The sequence below is a fragment of the Dipodomys spectabilis genome, unplaced genomic scaffold (genome assembly GCF_019054845.1).
Source record: "Dipodomys spectabilis isolate Male_0828 unplaced genomic scaffold, ASM1905484v1 ptg000233l, whole genome shotgun sequence".
NCBI classification, from domain to species: Eukaryota; Metazoa; Chordata; class Mammalia; order Rodentia; family Heteromyidae; genus Dipodomys; species Dipodomys spectabilis.
Genome location: NW_024870910.1, coordinates 925,082 through 939,561, shown reverse-complemented (window position 1 = coordinate 939,561; position 14,480 = coordinate 925,082). Strand labels below are relative to the sequence as shown.

Here is a 14,480-nt window from a genome sequence, read left to right as displayed (position 1 = left end):
GGGCACTCACCACAGTTCTTTGAAAATGTGCCAAATCTCAGTGCTTGCACATGTCAATAAATGTGTGAATACAGCTCACTCAACAAAGTATGTCACTTACAGATGCTATGTGTGCTTATAACAGGATAACACCATCTCCTGAGGAGCTGTGCATGGCCTTTGGTCAGCCAGTTCTTCCTACAGTTCCTACATGCAGGAAACTGACTTACTCAAAGCATGAGAAGACAATGAGGCCAGGGAAAAGTTGCAGGTCACTGAATGGACGTACACTGCCATTCCTGGTACTTCTACACTGGAATTCAAAGTTCAGTGTCTGTATTATCTAATGACTGATTTTTAAAAGGATGATGAATGGGGAGGGGAGAGGGGTAACAAAATACACCGAGATGGAGGGATAAAGGATGAACAAATGCAGCAGTGGTACTCAGTAAAAGGGTGATGAACAAAAGCAACTTCATCTTGGCTTATTAGTACATACTGTACATTTGAATTAAAACGTGATTACCCAAACAGGCCAAGTTCAAAGTAGCACTAAAATAGCCAACCCCCCAAAGTGCACTGAAGCTCACAAAAGCCACGAAGTGCCCTAACAAGCGAGATTGTTTGGGAGAGGGGGCAGGGAAGGCCATGCCTGCCTGGTGGTGCTCTACAGGGCTCATGAGTGCTGGAATCCGGCCCCTAGGAGAGGCATCCTGACTCCACGTTGGGTAAGTCATTCTCCTGGCTGTTTCCTGATCTGTACACCTGCTTTCCAGGGTTGTCGCATTATCATTACATGTAATACGAAGTGTCTGCCTGGCACTTCATCAGTGTGACTGGTTACTCAGGAAAAGAGGAAGTTGCAATAAAATCAGGTAGTGAAAGCAAAAGTGAGACAGGCACGTGGCTGGCTGGCTGGCTAGGGAGCGGTCCATGTCAGGGCTGGGCCCTGAATGAGACATGGAAAGTGTCTCTCCATTGCCTAACAAGCCCGCGCCTCAGGCTCGGCACATGCCGGGCCTGCTTTACGCTCAGTCTCAGACAATGTCATAGAGCCCGAGTCTACTAAGAAGTTCAGCTTTAAAACACTAGGCTCTTGCCGGGCGCTGGTGGCTCACGCCTGTAATCCTAGCTACTCAGGAGGCTGAGATCTGAGGATCGCGGTTCAAAGCCAGCCCGAGCAGGAGAGACCGTGAGACTCCTATCTCCAATAAACCACCAGAAAACCGGAAGTGGTGCTGTAGCTCAAGTGGTAGAGTGCTCGCCTTGAGCTGGAGAGCTGAGGGACAGCGCCCAGGCCCAGAGTTCAAGCCCCACAACCGACAAAAAAAAAATAAATAAATAAAACACTAGGCTCTTTCCTGGTAGACTGAAGATCACAATTTGATCTTGCCTGGCTCTGCTTTCCAGGCCCCAGACAGAACAATGACCAGATGGGAACATGGCAGAGGTGAAGGGTGTCTCAGCTGTGCCTGGCATAGTGTAATTTGTCCAAGACGAGAAAGCAATTAATTTTAAAAACAGACAGCTAACCTCAAACCACCCTTAAAAGCCTGTCTGCAGCTTCACTTCCACTCCACGCAATTGTTTTTGGCCCCTTTTTCAGGAACCCAGGGGAAGCCTGTGTCATCCTTTCTGCTTTGAGTGACAGGAGGGGGGAGGGGCGTCTTCTCAACTAGGGCAATTCAGCTTATACTGCTCCAGGAAGTGAGCGCAACTCACCAACCCTCGCGCAACTCACCAACCCTCAGGGACGGGGGCAGGAGCACAAGTCAACAATTTCAAGTCGAAACATTGCTGCCCCGGCAGGCTGGTCCTCCTTTGAGAGAGAGAGGGTCACAGCCTGTAATTTTCATATGGAAATACCAACCTGGCCATCAACACATTCAGTACCTAGAGTTCTTTATGTATATGTGTGTGTGTGCCACACACACGCACACACGTGCGACATACCTGGGGCTTAAACTCAGGGACTGGGTGCTTTCCCTGAGCATTTTTTTTTGCGCAAGGCTAGTGTTCTACCACTTAAGTCACAGCTCCACTCCTAGCTTTTTTGGTGCTTACGTGGAGGTAAAAATCTCATGGGCTTTCTTTCCAAGGACGGCTTTGAACCTCGATCCTCAGATCTCAGCCTTCTAAGTAGCTAGGATTTACAGGCATGGACCACCAGCACCCAGGCCTAGATCTCTTAATGGAAATAGAACTCTAGCAATGGTCCTTTCCAGAGGGCTCAATCTCCAAAAGACTGATACCATCTTTTTCTACAGCCCAGACAAGACAGGCAAAATCTGAGAGTGCCATACAAATTTTCCCTTCCTCTCGGTTTTGAAATGCTATCCTTATACCAAGTTAAAGCAGTCCAGCCGGGCATTGGTGGCTCATACCTGTCATCCTAGCTACTCAGGAGGCTGAGATCTGAGGATCGCAGTTCAAAGTCAGCCCAGCCAGGAAAGCCCATGAGACTCTTATCTCCAATTAACCGCCAGAAAACCACAAGTGGTGCTGTGGCTCAAGTGATAGAGTGCTGAGGGACAGCGACAGGGCCCAGATATCAAGCCCCATAATGGGGGGGGGGGGTGCGAAAGCAGTCCAGTAATGCCACTGGACAGACCCGACACAGACACAGCCACATAATTCTGGCGTTGTGTCAGGACTGTACTGATCTTCACTTCTATTCAGTATGACTTTAAGAAAAACTACATAAAACTTACTATGTGCCGAACTGTCCCAGTAGCACACCCACTGTCCTGGGTCAAGTCATAATCACGGGGAGCTGAGCACATGACAGAGCACTCATCTGATGTGAGCAAACCTCTGGTTCAATTCCCAGCACCACAAGACAACACACAAAGCAACAGCAAGCTGGCAAGAGTATGTGTTTGTGGTCATTCTGACAAAGAAAAAAAGGTAACATATAAAAAAAAGATAATATTCAACCCCGCCAGGTGCTCACGGAGGTGTTCGTGGCTCGGGAACTACAGGAGATTTAATTTTGTTTACATTTTCTGCAATGATAAATATATTTAGAATTAAAAAAAAATTTCCTGGGGAAGAGAGGAAACAAATTAAAAGCAGAAAATTTTACTTTTGGAATAAACACCTCTTATCCAACAGGCAAAAATGGAAAGAACTGGTTTAAGATAGTTTTTCTTAATAGCTTCTAAGCACTAACAGTCCTAGGACCTGCTACCATGAATGAGGTGACACAAAGTCTGTGCCAGTTTGAAGCTACCATTTACACAGGCTGCCTGCTGGAACAAGGTAGCTTCAAAAGACTTGTCACACAGTTTCAAAGAACTGGTGATAACATGGCCTTCCTCACTTCTGGGCCTTTGGCCAAGATCAAGTGTAAAAATCACCTCCAAAGTGGAAGAAGGGAGACTATGAACTTCCCCTTATAGAATGGATGAGCACCAGGGATTAAATATATACACATTCTTCCCTGTTACAGGAAGAATTTAAGACAACTTAATCAAAATGCATGAAGATGGGAAAAATGAGCTCGAAAGAAAATAAAGCCAAAGAAACCCTGAGCAGGAAACCCTGAGCGAAGCATGGAGGACAAATCAGGGCAGAGCTGCTGCACCAGCTCTAGGCCCAGGGCAGGGCTTGGCCAATGAGAACTCAGGAAACTCCTCTCACATCCTGTACATGTGACCCAAACATGTGCTCAGGGCAGACCCATCTCAGCTCCAGTCTTTCCAGCAGGGAGAATCACAAGGCGGCCCTTTCATTCAGGGTTAAGTATAGAATGATCCCTCCAGGCCACAGGGAGGAAGCAGGACACAGTGAGTGGGTGCGCAGGAAGAAGTTTGGGAGGGAGGCAGCAGTTCACCCTTCTGAAAGTACTGCCACTCAGAGCGGGCCTGGGCCTGCTAAGAGTTCAGGGGCCTTGGAGGCCAGCAAGAGACTGGCACAGGCCTCTCTCATCTGGGGCTGAGGGTGGGTAAGGCCTTGAGCCCTGGGTGGGATGCTGCCAGCATTCCTCCACCCAGTGTCACAGCCCTTCGCCTCCGTATCAGACAAAGATGTGGCTTTCCGGCTACGTGGTTTCCTCTTTGACAATCTTCAACTGACTCACTCTCCTTACAACACAGAGGAATAGGTGAGAAAACGTCAAGAGACCGTGAATGGTAGGAACATTATTTTAAAAGAGAAATCAACATTATACTCTTTCCTATCAGTCTTAAGAAACAAACTTAGGGGGCAAGCAAGTATTAAAGAACATTTTCCTCCCACTGGGTATTGTGGCACAGGCATATAATCCCAGCACTTGCAGGCTGAGAGTTCAAGGCAAGTTTGGGCTACAGAATAAGAATAAAAAAGAAGGAGGGAAGGGAGGGAGGGAAGGAGGGGAGGAAGAGGGAGAGAGGAGGGGGGAGTGTGAGGGAGAGAGGGAGAGAGGGAGAGAGAGAGAGAGAGAGAGAGAGAGAGAGAGAGAGAAAGAGAGAGAGAGAGAGAGGTACTTTTCTTCAATTAAGCATCTGGCAAGGCAGACTTCCATCACCTCTGTGATGGTCACTTACTTCCAAGAACCTGCCCCAGGAGCCAGGTCCACAACAAGCCGGGAGACCATAGATAAGCTCCTTGCAGAGGCAAGACTTCAGATTCAGAGTGTAGATGGCAGAAAGCAAATCCTGACCCCAGACATACTGCAGAGCAAGTCTGCAAGACTGTGTTGCTGTGATGTGTGTGTGTGCGTGTGCACACATGTACACACACGTGTGCACACACACATACATGAAACAGGAGCACAGGTTCAGGCCTGCTTGGACTGTTTGGATCTGGGTTTTAGAGCCATCCTAACTGGTCCTAAATAAACATAATTTCTTCTAAAAAAAAAAAAAAGTAGACTGGTAGTGTAACTTAAATGGTATGGTGCTTGCCTAACGAGCTCAAGATACTGAGTTCAAACCCTAGTACCACCAAAAAGGGAGGAAGATAGATGAGCTAAATCCATGTTTTTCAAACCTGAAGTAAGAAAGAAATCTGAAAAACCTTCATGGACAATCAAGCCACCCTGAACTCTCTAGGGCTGGCCATCCGCAATCAGCCAGAGTACTGAGGCGCTTCCTGGAAGCCGCCCTCTCCCCACACTTCGCTGAGCAAGGTCGAGTGCGTTACAGACACTCATTCAATCTTAAGGCTCTGGGAAGCATGTGAAGTACCATTCTCCACAGGAAATGGAGGCTCCCAGCCAACTAGAGAACTTGCCCAGGGTCACAGAGCTCCAAAGAAGGAAAGCAGAGGCCAGCAGATGTCTGTGTCACCCCAGAGGCCAGCCCAACCACTTTCCTTCCCCCTCATGCCCCGGGGTGGGTCATGGCCCACAGCACCGTTCAGGTCTTGGGTTCCAGGTGGCTGTGAAGACTGAGGAAGCAGCCACCACAGATGAGGAACTCTGGCCCGCTTCAGCCTGGCCCAGCAAGGCACCGATTCAGTGCCGGGATGGACTTGACACGAAGCCAGAAAACCGCACTCAACTCCAGGCTTCTGGGACAATGTGTTTACTGCACAAAGTCCTTCCCACTTATTTGTGGATATGATCATCAAAAACATACAGGGTTTACAGCATACCATCAGCCTTCGCACTCGTGATCAACTTACAAGAACCCCACTTTCACGGCACCAACAGCTCCATGCCCAAGGTCTTCTGGGTGCTGCTTCACAGCACCAATCTGACACCAACCCAGAGCACGTGTGCATGCGCGCATGCGCACACCCACACACATTTACAATCTGTGTACAAGCAAAGGCAGTGGCTACCAGGGCTTCAGAAATGGCATTGAATGGAGGCAGGAAGGCAGGCAGCTTGAATACATTTTCTCTGTAACTAGGGGTCTATAACTGCTCCTCTCCCCCAGAGCCAAAAACCCCGGAAGGCACTGGCAGGGATGCAAGCTGGAGCCCTCCCAAGAAAAAGCGCTGTGGCTGGCCCTCCCGTGTGTCACCTAGAAGCACAACGCTACAACTGAGGACAGCAGAGTTACAAGAACACCGTAACCACTTAACCGATGCTCTGCAGGACAAGGTTCACTAACTTATAACACGTGACCAGCCTCTGACTTGACCTGCCTCCAATTTTAGACAGTTCCTCCCAAGGGCTGTCATCTCCTCTTTTTAATCTAGCTTTCTTCACAAACTAATGGCTCACTGGAGAAAAAGGAGAACCTATAGCAAAGTGCTAAGGATATATAAAAATCACTTACATCATGGAGTATGCACTCTGTACTTTCTTTCCTATGTTGCACAAATACCTAATGTCAGATTTTAAGCCAAATGGCCACACCCTGGCCATATTATTTCATTATCTGGTCCCAAATATATTCTGGATGTTTCTTTCACTTCAAGAAAAACAAGAGAGGGCTGGGAAGGTGGCTCAGTGGTAGAGCGCTTGCCTTGCAAGCCTGAGGCCCTGGGTTCGATTCCTCAGCACCACATAGGCAAAAAGAAAAAAGCAGGAAGTGGTGCTGTGGCTCAAGTGGTAGAGCGCTAGCCTTGAGCTGAAGAGCTGAGGGACAGTGCCCAGGCCCAGAGTTCAGGCCCCACGAATGGACCCCTCCCCCCCCCAAAAAAGACATACTAGTTCTTCTTCCTAGAGATGAAACCATGAATCTAAGCATTGAGCTAATCCCCAGCCCTCTGAAAGTCTAGATAAATCTTGCTATCTAGAGCAAGTACCAATGTGCCCTCATGCTCTTCCATCCTATTCCCTGGAGAGCAAGACTGACCTTAAAGATCTTCTTAAATCCATATCCTATCAAGCTAGTCTGATGCTGAAATACCACATCTGCCAGACAGACAACCCATAACACAAAACGCAGATTCCTCAGGCCGGCCGGAGTTCTCTGCCTAGCGCTCACGTCCTGGCCCTCAGCCCCAGGAACTGTCCCTTCTTTCCCACAGTGCCTTCAAAACGTCCTGCTACTTCATGTTGCAGGAAACCTGTTATTCTCCTTCTCAAAATCTCCTACTCAGCTCTCAGGGTTCAGGGAAAGAAAGTGGGACTGTGGGTGATGCTGCCACTTCTGTACTCCTACAGTATTCTGTATGGGTTCCTTGTAAATCCTCATGTCCAATGCTGTCACCCACATTCTACCCAGGACTAAACTGTCGGACTGGAGGCCCAGGCTTAGGACCTTTCAGGAACCCGGCAGCTTACTGAATGGACACAGGGAAGTCACACCACCCAGAGGTGCAAACACAAACGTCACCTCCGCACAACCAGCCCTATCCGTGGAATACTCCCCATGAGGGCATCAAGATTCCAAGTGTGATAAATGAGACCTCGCTCATTTCCAGGACCAGAGTCTTTACTGCTCCCCTAGCTACAGGAAACTCAATACCCGAACGAGGTAACTAGATGGTGCCCCCAAAGTACTTACAGATTGGTTACTTGCATTTTATAAAATAAATGTTTACCAAACTGGATTGCAACAAAAAAAGCAAGAACTGCTCTGAACTCTCTGAAGAGAAACATGATTTACTTAGGTTAACAAACAAGAAAACAGCCCTATGATATATTAGGGAGGCGCTCGTTAAGAATGCCAGAGAGAACAGTTTGTCTCCATTCATGTATTGGGAGAAGGTCATTACTGATAAAATCCAACTCCAGAGGGAAGGCTGGAGTTCTCACGCCTCCCTCCCACAGCCCCTGCAGACCAGGGTGACCTTCTCCAGTACACTGGTCACCCCAGGAAAGAGTACAGCCTCCTTTCTTTTGAGAAAGTAAAGAAAGAACAAAGCTGTTGCCCATCTTCAGCCCAAGAGGTAAGAACCGAGATAAATAAGAGGTACTGGGTTACCTCTCTGTTCTGGGCATTAAAACTGACTAAAGAGTCAGTGTGGTGATACATGCCTGTAATCCCAGCACCCCGGAACCTGAGCGGGATCAACCTGACCCACATGAGCAAGATAAAGCAAAACAAACAACAACCACCAACAAGCAAAAAGGATTTGAGAAGCTAAATTTGTGTGGGGGGAGGGATTTCATCAAAACCAACTAAAAAAAAGAAACCCTGAAATCATTTCAAAACTCTTCCCTCAAGAAGAGTTAAGTGTAGCCAAGGAATGTTTGAAACAGATGACCAACATGGGGGCCCTGACTACCGGATATTGAAATATTATCCAACTTCCAATCATTTCAATGGGTGGTGCTGGCATGGGAACAGACAGAAAGATCCATGGAACAAAATGCAAGGTACAAACACATGCCCCAGAAAGTGGAGTACATGAAGATGGCATTTCTACTTGGTGAGGAAATGAGTGTTTATGCAACATGTCAGACTGAGTCTATGGACGATGGGGAGGGGGAATGGAGGCTGAGCCAGGCACTGATGGTTCACACCTATAATCCTGGCTCTTCAGGAGCTGAGATCCAGAGGATCGTGCTTTGAAGCCATCCTAGGCAGGAAAGTCCAAGAGACTCCATCTCCAAAATAACCAGCAAAAAGCAGGACTGGAGGAGTGGCTCAGGTGTCTGAGCACCAGCAGAGCAGGCAGGAGGCCCTGGGTTTTTAACCCTAGGGTTCTAAACCAAAAGGAGAAGAGAAAGGAGGGGAAGGAGTGAGGAGGGAAGGGAGGGGAAAGGAAGAGCTTGTCTTCAAAAATCTCTCAAGTTTCTAGACTTAAGGGAAGTGGACCTAAAATCAGAAAGGTAAAGTTAGACTAGACAAGTTTAACATCTAACTAACAAAAATATAGATAAAATATGAATTATTAGCAAGTCATGAAAGGTTCTCACAACCTGCTGATAACTGGCATAATAAATCACTTCAGAGAAGCCATAGTGTTTTAAAGTGAAATTACCTAGCAAACAAATTACTTTCTATGTTTATTTGTAGACCCTGGCTACCTTCCTCCTTGCCTGCATGAAGTGTTCTTTCTCATTCACTTAGAACAAATTTCCACAAGCCTGGACTCCAGTGCCCTTTCTCTCACTTGCCTTTTGGGGGTCCTTGCTTAGCCAAAGGCCCCTGCTTTAGGCCTACATGGTCTTGGATGACAATAGCACACCAGCTCCTTGCTCCAAGCGCCTGAGAGAAGGGACATCTGCCTGCCCTCGCTGCTCTCCGGTTTCCGAGGTGTCCACCACTAACTGAGTCCTCATTTAGTGTCCTCCCTCTACAGTCAGCATGTGTCCTGCTGTGTCCCAACACTCAAGAGTCTGGACCCAAAAGGGTCATGCAAGCATTTGCTTTATAAAAGGATGAGTCTTAAGTGCATCTAAAATCAGGCTGCTCCAGACAGCCCAAGCGCTAGGCATCCACTCAGGCTCTACTGAAGTTAGTTCAGCTGCTCTCCGACCAGATACACTTTGAGCTTTGTTTTGCCTGCTTTAAAAAAGTCTGTTGCATGTCTGCTGTCAGCTGCCGCTGCCCTGCCATCTCTCCAGGGCTCCTCCCCACTTCAAGTGTCTGACAGGTCAGACAAGCACACAAGGACAGGGCTGCCCGGCCATCGGCCATCCGGCCATCGGCTGCAGGAAGCTCAGCGCACTTTCTTGGATTTTCCAAAGGGCTTTCTAGCTATCTCTGGATCTCAGCACTTGGAAGGAAGAGATTGCCAGTTCCTAGCTACTCAGAAGCAAAGATTGGGAGGATGGCACTTTGAAGCTAACCTGAGCAAAATAGTTCACAAACCTCAACCGATTTTTTTTTTTAAAAGCTGGCTATGGTGGCACACTTGCCATTCTAGCTACACAGGAAGCATAAACAGAAGATCACAACACAACATCTCATTCGAAAAATAAGGAAAACAAAAAGAGCTCAAGTGGTAGAGCACCTGCCTAGCAAGTACAAGGCCCTGAGTTCAAATCCCAGTACTGCCCAAAGAGAAGAAATAAAAAAATGCTTAGGAGGAGAAACGTAAAAGGAAAAAAGAAAAAAAAGAACACACACTCAGTTCCAAACAAGAATTCCACCTTCCAAGACTGAAGCCTATTTTCCTACAGAACTGTACATGGAATTCCCGGCTGAACAACTCAGTGTGGACTATTGGCCTGGGCTGCAAAGAACAGCAAAACTGTAATCATAAGTTACACCCTACAACCTCCATCCCAATTCAGGCCTTCTCTGAAAATTCCTTTAGGCTAAAATTGTCTTGGGCCATCTCTTCTAGCCAATCTAAACACAGGGTGGACCAGCTGAGAGGTAGGGGGCTGAGTCAGCAGGGGCAAGGCCCACCCAACAGGTCTCAGCTCCGGCTCTCTGGGCGAGAGAGCTAAAGGGTGTGAGTGAACGCAGAGGCTAGGGGAGGTAGCCCTTGGGCTCAGAAGGCAGAGGTGTCACCCACAGGGGAGAGCCTGGACAGAAGGCAAAAAGACAAACTGACTCTACCTTCCCCTCAAGTGCCTAGAAGAAAATAAACAATAAGATAAAATCCTAACATCCTTTTAAAAAAAACAAGATGAAAAGCAAGTAGCAGATGTGAAAGAGAGACCCACAAGTGAGACTCAACCCCATTCTTTGGGAAGCTATGGCCAATTAAAGAACTGTAAGCACTGCCCATTTTCTGGGAACCCACCCCCCACACCCTACAGATTTCTCAGCAGTGATTCTGTGATCACAAAAATGTGTTTGCTGGGTGCGGGATAAGGGCTCACATAACCTACTTGAACAAATTAGTAATAGTAATTCCACGTGACCAGCCACCCAACCGCAGTCATGCAGATCTACTGTCAAAGCCATAAACTAAATAACCTAATGGTTACTTGTTTTTTGTTTTGTTTTGTTTTCTATTTCTTGAGGCAGGTTCTCCCTAAGCAGCTCCAGCTGCCCACAAACTCAAGATCTTCTGCTTCAGGCTCCTGAGTGCTGGGATTACAGGCGTGCAGCCACCACCACCACCACTCTCGCCCTCCATTTTTTGATTGGGACAATTCTCTAGACAAAGGGCCTAAAATCCCTGGGAAATGATGGTGTACCTGGAAGACAACCTGGACGATTTCCAGGTCACTGCATCAGTGTGCATTTCGGATACCTTGGTTCTAAGCTTTCTGGCCACTCGGGACCCTTCCTGGCAGAACATGTGCTCTTGACTTAAGCAAAACCTAAAGGAAACATCCAGGGCTGGGGACAGAACCATTCAAAGCAGTTACTGCTTTCCTTAAAGGAAGAGGCCAACTGTACACGTGTGTCCCCACACAACACGCAGTGTCTGGGAATGCAGCCCCGGGCTTGGCATTTTAGAAGTGCTGGCTGTACAATTAAGAACAATCAGCAACGCCTTCAGCCTTGCCCTGGACTGACTGCTGGAGAAAGTGAACTCCCAGAGCCTGAGGGCTCTGAAGCCATTCCTGGCACTGGTTTGTTTACCCATACAGTAAGTGGCATAAAGTTTCCACCAAAGGACTCTAACTGAATTCACACCCCTTGTCTGCTTCAGATCCACTTCAGTGCAAACAAGACTTCTAACCATGCCAAATCATCTCTCCTCTAAACACTACTCGGGCTAATCTCTTTTGTTAATCCCGGGCATGGCTGCGGCCACGGTGACTGGGTAACACGCGGCCAGCGCTGTAACGGAGGTAACGGAACTCGGAATTCGCACTCGGGGTTGCAGACGTCACGGAACCCTCCACTCAGCCTTCCCACCTGGCTCTCCCTCGGCTTCACAGACGGAACGGATGTGGCCACGGGTGCAGAGGACCGGCCCCCTCTAACTGCGACAGTACACTACGGAAGGGCTCTCGCTGAATGAATCTACATGAGATCTTACCTTCGCAAGGATAAAGTGCCCACTTTAGGGAATCAAATGCTAACCCCGCGGCCAACACGATCAGAGGCTAACCTTAATTAGAGGGAGACCCTTTCAACAAAGGAGAAGCCGAGGCATGGAGATCCGACGTGCTTTGCATACGATCAGCGTGGGGGACACCCCTGGGGAGACGGGGTGGCTAGGTCCCTCGGACTCCAGAGTCTTACCCTTGGGAAATGCGCCCACCTTCCCCGTCCTCTGGCCTCTGATGCTGGGGGGCAGCTCCCCGACCCACCGGAAGCCCGGGAGCCACGGGTCGGGGAAGCTGATCTCAGGAGCCCTAAGAGAACGGGAAGGTCCGCCCGCCGGGGTGCGGGGTGCGGGGTGCGGAGGAGGCCGGGGCCGGTGGGCTCACCTGTAGGCCGCCACGGCGCGGGTCTGCAGGTATTTCTGAGCCGTCATGACTCCCACGAAGAGAAAGTTCCTGTCGCGCTGACCGCCATCCGGAGCCGAGCCGTGGGACCAGAGCTGCGCCCCGCGCGCCTCGCCGCGCGCCCCGCCGGCCTGGGACGCCGCGGCCGCCGCCGCCGCCGCCGGGCCCGGCCGGCAGCCCTCCAGGCTGGCCCGGCGCCGCGGGCCCACCCGCTTCAGCTCGGAGGCGCGGGGCAGCACGAGCCGCGAGGCCAGCACGAAGCCCACCACCAACCCGAGCAGCATGCTGAGCCAGGCGCGCCGGCCGCGCGCGGCCATGCCCGCGCCCCTCCGCCCGCCGGGCCGCCGCCGGCCCCCCGCGCGCCCTCAGCCCGCCGCCGCCCCCGCCCGCGGAGGCCAGCCCGACCTAGCGCCGCCAGGCCCGGCCCGGGCAGCGCCGCGGCCGCCGCGGGCCCGCCGCGCCCATCGCGTCGCCCCCGAGCCGCCCGCAGGCCCCGCGCCGGCGCTTTGTTCCGCGCGCCCGCCCCCGCCGCCGCCGCCTGCGCCTTTAAGACGGGACCATGCCCGGCGCGCGCCGGCTGCGGCTCGGGGGCGACGCGGCGGCTCCTCCCGCCCGCGCGCGGGGGAGCGAGGCTCGGGCGACGGCGACCGCGGAGCCCTCCGAGCTCGGGCTGCGACCCCTCTCCGCTCGCGTGTCTCGGCTGGCTCGGCTAAGCCCGTGCCGTTCCCGCCCCTGTCTTCTCCGTGACCGGCGCCGCCGCCGCCGCACATCATCCGGCTTAGCTCGCCATTGCCACCGGAGCCCCTCACGTCACGCACAGCGCGTTTTGAAGCGGGCCCGGCGGCGGCGGCGAGTCGTGGCCCCTCTCGGGATCCGTCCGCGCTACGTGATTGGTGCAAAAGTGAATGGGGGGCGGTTCACGTGGCCAAAGTTTGACCAAAAAAAAAAAAAAGCCACCCGCCCGCCTGGCGAGGTCTGCAGTCCCACCGAGGGGGACGCGTCGGCCAGAGAGCGGCCCTCCAGGACCGACGCCCGCCCCGACTGCCCATCACCGGAGGCCACGCCCCCACCCGCCGAGACCACGCCCGCTCACCCCAAAGTCACGCCCACACCGCAGAGGCCACGCCCGTCGCCACGCCCAGTCGCCCGGAGACCCGCCCCCGGGCCCGCGGCCACGCCCCGGTGCAAGGGCGGGCCACGTCTCAGCACATCCCTGGAGTTTTTTGCCGAAGAAGGGGCTACTTGGTCCCCAGATTCTCCACGAACCGCACGTTCCTCCCGCCCAGACTGTCCTCGGATAAACCCCACTGCCTCGCCCTTCCTTGCAGCCAGACCGTCGTCCACACTGTAGCTTTCTTCCCGCCCGTCCTGGGGGTTGGGGGGGCGCGGCGCGTGGAGGGTCCGTGCAAGGCCTGGAGAGTGAACTGTGAACCCAGTGGCCTTGATCCCTGCGCCTCCACGCTGAGCCAAATAAACGAGGAAGGTCTGTGGGGAGGCTGCCGGCCGACGCGACGCCCTGGGTTCAAGGCCCGGCGTGGCCAAAGTGGAATAAAGCCATCCTTCGGGTCCAGGCTTCCCGCGCAGCGCAGCTGCGGGGCGCTGGGGTCTCTCCGGGTGGCTTGGGGCAAGCGGGCAGGTAGCACCCCGAAAGCCCAGGCTGTCGTAGTGACCCTTCCGCCTGCTTCTGCTGCCCCAGTGCTGGGATTACGGGTGTGACCACCCTGCTCCACTAGGTTGGGGTCTCTCTTGCATTTGTGTGTGTGTGTGTGTGTGTGTGTGTGTGTGTGTGTGTGCCTGAGCTTGAACTCGGGTCCTTGTGCTTAGCTGTTTTGCTCACTTTACCAGCTGAGACATTTCCATCGTGGAAATAGAGAGTTTCACCAAGTTTTCTGCCTGGGTTGGCCTCAAGCCTCAATCCTCAGATCTCAGCCTCCAGATAGCTAGGAGTACAGGTGTGAGGCCCCTGCACTTGGCAATGGTGGAGTTTTCTGATGGAACCGTTTAAGAGAAAAGCAATTTTTTTCTGGGCCTCAGAGATTCTCATTTTAAGCAAACGAACCCAGACCTTAGGAACAGAAAGGAGGCACACTTAGGACAATCCTTGGCTCTCTCTTCAGTATTCATAGGACTGAGGGACTGAAATATTACACAGCTTAAAATATCGAACTGTGGGAGATGCAGACTTGTAGGCTGCTGAATGGTGGTGACTCTTGTTTATTCTTTGGATGTTACCACTTTCTTTGACACTTGTGATTTATTCCGGGAATAGTTTATGACCCACCTCCCCACAGACTCCATCCCTAAGAGATGATCAACATCTAAAAATAAAATATTCGTTAGGCAGTGAATACAGGATTCCAACAGTGGTCTT

At 51.4% G+C, this 14,480-nt stretch overlaps 1 protein-coding gene across 1 annotated transcript in view; it reads right to left on the bottom strand.

The window, feature by feature from the left end:
* Chsy1 (chondroitin sulfate synthase 1) overlaps positions 1–12,721 on the bottom strand; it is a 45,153-nt gene extending 32,432 nt beyond the window's left edge. Inside the window, exon 1 of the mRNA XM_042698562.1 lies at positions 12,092–12,721. Within this exon, the coding sequence (XP_042554496.1) occupies positions 12,092–12,426 (335 nt within the window). The 5' untranslated portion in view covers positions 12,427–12,721. The remainder of the gene's footprint in view (positions 1–12,091) is intronic.
* Positions 12,722–14,480: the final 1,759 nt, after the last annotated feature.